The sequence below is a fragment of the Macadamia integrifolia genome, chromosome 5 (genome assembly GCF_013358625.1).
Source record: "Macadamia integrifolia cultivar HAES 741 chromosome 5, SCU_Mint_v3, whole genome shotgun sequence".
NCBI lineage: Eukaryota > Viridiplantae > Streptophyta > Magnoliopsida > Proteales > Proteaceae > Macadamia > Macadamia integrifolia.
Window position 1 is genome coordinate 6,915,377 of NC_056561.1, and position 6,388 is coordinate 6,921,764.

Below are 6,388 nucleotides of genomic sequence, written 5' to 3' on the forward strand. Positions count from 1 at the left end.
AAAAAAAAAAAAAAAAAAAGACTTTTGAACTATTTCAACATTAAGAGGAATCATATTTTTGAGCTAAATCTTAAAAAGTGATTTATATAAAATTAGAAACCCTAAATCAGACAAAGCATTAAGAAAACAAAGCATTAAAAAACAAGTATTAAGTGGAAATAACCTAAATCAAAGACCAATAGTTGTTTGGTTGGCTTGTAGCTTCAATCAAGCTTTTTGTAGCTTCGATCGAAGCTTTTGGTGCCTTGATAGTCCTTTAATCGGAGTTTGGTATGAATTCTATGCCACAAGGAGTTCTGAGGCCGCTATCTTCTCCGCGGTGCTCTTTGGTATCTTCTCTGATCTTCTCAAGTTAGCTGAGGTTGCAAGAGAGCAAAGTTGAAGACCTAGGTTGAAAAAGAACAAAGTGAAGAAGACCTAGGTTGAAGAAGGACGAAATCCAACACTTCTTTGTTTGTTTTAAGGGAATGGTGTATTAGTAAATTCACATTAATATAAAGGTATTTTCGGCATTAAAATGGTGATGTCACTAATTAATACTTTCAAATTCACGGTGACTAACGGATTGGACCTAATTGTAACAATCTTTCAAACTACAGAAAAAGGGGTGTAATCCATTCAAACCTTAGATCCATATTTAATTTCGACAAACTATGAAAAGAAGGCGTAATTTTTCTTTTTTTTTAATATTTTGTTTTTTCTTGACTTCCAAACATAGCCAGTCAGTTCTAGTTGTGCCAACGAACTGAAGAGCCACCATCACGAGATTTCTTGCACTGCTTCACTAAATTAGAATTTGGGATAATTATAGTGGCCTCCCCGTTGTTTCCATAATATTAAAATCATCCATGTTTTAGACTTTAATTCCTAAAACAGACGAGAAAACGAAAAAGGAAGGTGAAACTGACCCAGAACAGCCTCGGTACCGTTTCCAGCACCACTGAGCGGATAAATAGAGAGATCTTTCGCATGATTAAATTCAATCAAAAGCAGAGTAATTCACGCAAAAATGGAGGATAAGGGTAATGCAAACGAGGGATGGAAGGCATCACTCGTTAATTTGCGGGAGATGGCGGCCAATCTAGATTCTCTCCAGAAGCTGATCGTGAAGAAAGCTATCTTCGTGGATGAAGAAACATTCGCCAAAGCCTCCCTCAGCTCCGAGCAGGCGCGAATTATCAAGGTAGTCTAAGTTTCCCCTTTTCTCGTTCATATCCTTAAAAGTTTTTTATTTTTATTTGTCCCAAATTTCTTTGCAGGGTTTTCTACTTTGTTGAGTTTCAATTGGTTATATTTATTTATTTATTTATTTTTTGTTATTGCTTGTTTATTAGCTGCTTATTTCATGTTGTGGCTTAAATTTTATTTTTATTACTGGGTTTTGTGTATAAGCATATTTTGACATCTGACTTAGCTAGTTTTAATTTTCTTCTCTCCCCATTTTTTTTTGGGAAATTAAGTTTTAATTACTGGGTTTTGTTTATATGCTTATTTTGACATTTGGAATTCTAGATCGGTTAGTTTTAATTTTCCTCTCCCAATTGTTTGGTGGGTTCAAATTATTTTTACTGGGGTAGGGGTACATCATACATGTAGTTCTTCGGAAGTTGAAGGGGAGTCACATCATTTCCACTGAATTAGAATTATAGGTATAGTTGCAGAACAAATGCAAACTAGCCTTAATCCAACTACATGAGGTGTGCTACATTTATCCTCATTCACAATTCCTCATTATATGCCAAATCTTCTGTTAATCATAAGACATCATCTTTATTTATCTCCTTCAACCAAGTCATTTATGGCCTTCTATTGTCCTTTTCAGAACCATCAACTTCCACCTGATTGCTGCTTCCTCATCATTTATGCATTTCCCAAGTTACTCGTATAGAAGCTGAAGGAAGTTATGTGGTTTGACATTTTTTTCAATCTTCATATATCAAATGGCCTCTGCTCAAATGTGTTTTCGTGCTTCCTCGATCTCAAGGGGTTTTGAGTGAGGGCAGACGAATGTTTATCACTATGGAAATCAAAATTTGGTTAGGCAACATTTTGTTTATCATTGTCTATCCAGTAATAGTAACCAGGATATCAATATTTAATATTGACCCTTCTGTTTATGAAAATATGTGACCATTAATTAATGGTTTATATTTAATTAAGAGCTTTTTTATCCTTTTCAACTCAGTCGCTAATGCACTTTGGTTTTTGAAAGTTGTATATGGCTAAATGAAAAATTGGTGCCAACCTAGCTACTAACTTGTGGTAGTTTTGATTTCATGTGTTTGTCGAGGTATACATTTTTGTTAGACAAAAAATGGGTTTCTAAAGGAAAAACCGAAGTCTGCTTACATTTTTGTAAAACTGGACCAGAATATGAAATGCCATCGGACAAGGTGGACCTCGGCACAATGGTAAGGTTGCTCCATTGCGAGTAGGTCGCAGGTTTGAATTAGGAAACAGGCTCTCTGCAAAGTGGGGGATGGAAAGGCTGCGTACATTACCACCCTCTCCATACCCCACAGTGGTGGGAGCCTCGTGCACTGGGTACACCCTCTTTTTAGTAGCCTTCAAGGCATAGGATAACTTAATCCTTCCAATCTTAGCTTGTTCATCTTCTAATCAAATTTGATGCTGGATACAGAACTAACCAATTCCCTGTGAGTTTCTTGTTTACATCCATGAAATAGAATTAGTTCTTTGGTGTGAGTTCTGTTGATGATATGGTTAGATTTCAAACAGAGTAAGCGTTTTTTATATGGTCAAGGACTCAAGGTTGTCTCTTTATAACCCTCTCTCTCTCTCTCTCTCTGGGCTTTGGGCCAGGCCTAGTCCTGCATGATCCAAGTTATCCTTTAATTTGCTTTCGAATTTCAAGTTATGACTATATATTTTTAATACTTTTATTTTCCTACAGCCACACTTCACTTTTTGGGATTGAATGATATTATTTTTGTGGTCTAGAACTAGCTTATGATTTCTCTTAAAAATTACACCCCAACCCCCCAAAAAAAAAAAAAAATTATAAACTTTCTGACTGCTTTTGTAGTTAGGGAGAGATTTTAACAGAACTACAGTCTTTACTGTTTATTGGTTAGGGTTTTAAATTGTGGCCTCTTAATGTAGGAATAGGTTTGACAAGTCAAACCAGCCCAAACTGCAGGAACTTTTAGACTAGAGAACAACCAAAACCAGTCTCGAATATATAGCAGAAAATCACCCTCAAACAACAGTCCAGAATATATTCGACCACCAGAAACAACATTACAGGATGGGAATAAGAACAGCAACAATACTTAGAACCAAAACAGAGACTAGCTAAGAATGTTAACAACTTCAGACTAACAGTAATTAGATTCAGCAGTCCAGAAACTTCCAACAGCAGGCATTAACTTTACAGAATGTAATCCAGAACCTGCAGGTCACTAAAAGACGAAAAAAAGGAGATTTTTTATATCTCACTATTCAGAGGTCAGATAGGGCTCCAACTTGGGTCGAACCTAACCTGGGCAGAGGTGGATCTTGGACCAAAAAATGGGGTCATTCTGATAGCTGGAACTGACTAAACCAGCAAGGGCCGAAAGCTCTGTTTTGCAGAAAATTCTGGGCAGAAATAGAAGGAATTGTAGCTGGTATTTGCAGCTCTAATAAACCTTGAAATTATAGTAGAACTTAAAGAAAAGATTACTTGTAGCAGACCTCTTGGACTTCACGCCGCAAGGAGTCGAATGGATCAAACACCAATCCCTAATCCTTGATCAAACACAAGGAACATCCAGTGAAGCCAGTGGCAGCAACAAGACTCTTTTTTTTAAAACATAAATCGTCTCCCTATGATGAGAGCTCTCCTTTATTTATAATAATGATGGGGAGGGTTTACAAGTAATAGTAACTCAGAGTTACTAAATCTGAGTTACTAAAAATTGATTACAAGAAGTTACTAAAAACTAGAAATTAGAATCTAATATAAATAGAAACTAGTCTAGACAGAAATTAGAAACTAACAATGACTTGAAATTAGAAACTAATTTTGGTACTGAAATTAGAAACTAAATCACCCCATCTAAAAAGGAAACTAAAGAAAAGGAAACAAATCACTGAATCCCGTATTCAATCTTAGACCCTCCCTCTTAGACCCATAAAAGTGGCCTATTACACTCAAAACACATGAGATCAAAGACCCAACATGTATGGAACCCAACCCTAAGCTTATTCCTAATAAAACAAGCCTATTTAGGAAACTAAACTGCATCAACTCTTCCCATCTTGAAAAAATTCGTCCCTGAATTTTGCAGTGATGAGGGGGAAACAACATATCAGTAGTAGCTTTGACCATTCCCAAACAAAACTCTGGTTGCTTGTAAACTTGTGGAATGTAGTCTTCAAGGTGTGGAGCTTTCTCTTCAACGAACCATGATAGCATAACAAACTCTATATGCTCAACCTCTGAATCAATACCAATTGTGAATGTCATGTGCAGAGAGTCGTCAATGTTGGTAACCTTCTCATCAAGGATTGGAGGAACAATCTCTTCCTTCTCATCATGAGTCTCAAAGACTTGTTGTGGAGTTCTTTCAATCACTACCTCATCTTCCACATCTTTAGTCTTGCCTATTATGCTCTCTTCAACGTAGAATCCTTCATTGGAGTCTTCTTCCATGGTTTCAGTCTTGTCTACTATGCTCTCTTCAATGTAGAACTCTTCAGTTGAATCTTTTATCTCTTGACCTTCTGTCTTTGAAGCTTCAAGAACTATCTCTTCAATATGAACCTTGACTTCTAGTTCTTTTGGTTTAAATAGAGATATCTTCACTTCACCTAGAGGAGCTTTGTCTATTGGGGGTGCTGAAGTGTTAGGTTTAGTGGTTGAAAAAGTTTTCTTGACCTCCCCAGCTTGGTAACTAAACCTTCTACCTGGCTGTGCCATAAGTTCCTCTGCTCGAAGAGCCTTGTCAAAGCAATCTCTCACTGTATATACATCAGCAACACCAATTCCTCTATTAATTTCAGCTCGTAATCCCAGTCGAAATTGAGAAAGTAATTGCCTCTCATTCTTCCTAATGCTTATGCAAGAATAAAGTGCATCAAACTTATTCATATACTCGGCAACAGTCATAGACCCTTGACGAAGAGAGTTCAGCTGGTCTTGTATGCGAGCTCTGAAGTTGCGTGGCAAGTATTTATCTGATAGCTCAAGCTTCATCTCCTCCCAACTAGTAGGTTCTCTGCCACGGTCTTCTAACTCTAGCTCATAGGTCCTCCACCACTCACGAGCAGCCCCAACTAGCTTAGCACGAGCTAGTTTCATCTTCCGTTCCTCAGGTAACTTATAATAGTCAAAATAGTCGTCTAGTGCGACTACCCAATTATAGAACAATTGGGGGTCATATCTCCCATCAAACTCCTTCAGATCGAGCTTGACTTTCTGTGAATCTCCAGAGTACCTCTGATATGTGGGGCATTCAATCTCAAAATAACCCCTTACATATTCTTCAAAAGTAGGTTGTGCTACCGGAACCCTCTGTGGTGCTCTCAGATTAGGGTTTGCTCTCCTGTTAGCCAACTGAGTAACCACATTCATTGGAGTGTCCACTTCGGGTGTTGTACGTGAACTGCCAGTAGGCTGTTGGGGTGGGGTCTCTTCATTCAACAACCTGGCATCCAATTCAGCCTTCAACTCAGCCTTCAATTCAGTCCGTAAGGTTTGCTGTTCAGCCCTCATCTCAGTCCTCATAGTCTGTAGCATCTCTATAAGAGAAGCTAGGGTAGGGGTGTTGTTCCCAGCCATGCTCTGATACCACTTAATGTAGGACTAGGTTTGACAAGTCAAACCAGCCCAAACTGCATGAACTTTTAGACTAGAGAACAACCAAAACCAATCTCGAATATATAGCAGAAAATCACCCTCAAACAACAGTCCAGAATATATTCGACCACCAGAAACAACATTACAGGATGGGAATAAGAACAGCAACAATACTTAGAACCAAAACAGAGACTAGCTAAGAATGTTAACAACTTCAGACTAACAGTAATTAGATTCAGCAGTCCAGAAACTTCCAACAGCAGGCATTAACTTTACAGAATGTAATCCAGAACCTGCAGGTCACTAAAAGACGAAAAAAAGGAGATTTTTTATATCTCACTATTCAGAGGTCAGATAGGGCTCCAACTTGGGTCGAACCTAACCTGGGCAGAGGTGGATCTTGGTCCAAAAAATGGGGTCATTCTGATAGCTGGAACTGACTAAACCAGCAAGGGCCGAAAGCTCTGTTTTGCAGAAAATTCTGGGCAGAAATAGAAGGAATCGTAGCTGGTATTTGCAGCTCTAATAAACCTTGAAATTATAGTAGAACTTAAAGAAAAGATTACTTGTAGCAGACCTCTTGGA

The 6,388-nt window shown here is 38.0% G+C and overlaps 1 protein-coding gene across 1 annotated transcript in view; it reads left to right on the forward strand.

Moving 5' to 3' along the window:
- The first annotated feature begins 794 nt into the window (after positions 1-794).
- LOC122080330 overlaps positions 795-6,388 on the forward strand; it is a 17,265-nt gene continuing 11,671 nt past the window's right edge. Inside the window, exon 1 of the mRNA XM_042647280.1 lies at positions 795-1,183. Within this exon, the coding sequence (XP_042503214.1) occupies positions 1,010-1,183 (174 nt within the window). The 5' untranslated portion in view covers positions 795-1,009. The remainder of the gene's footprint in view (positions 1,184-6,388) is intronic.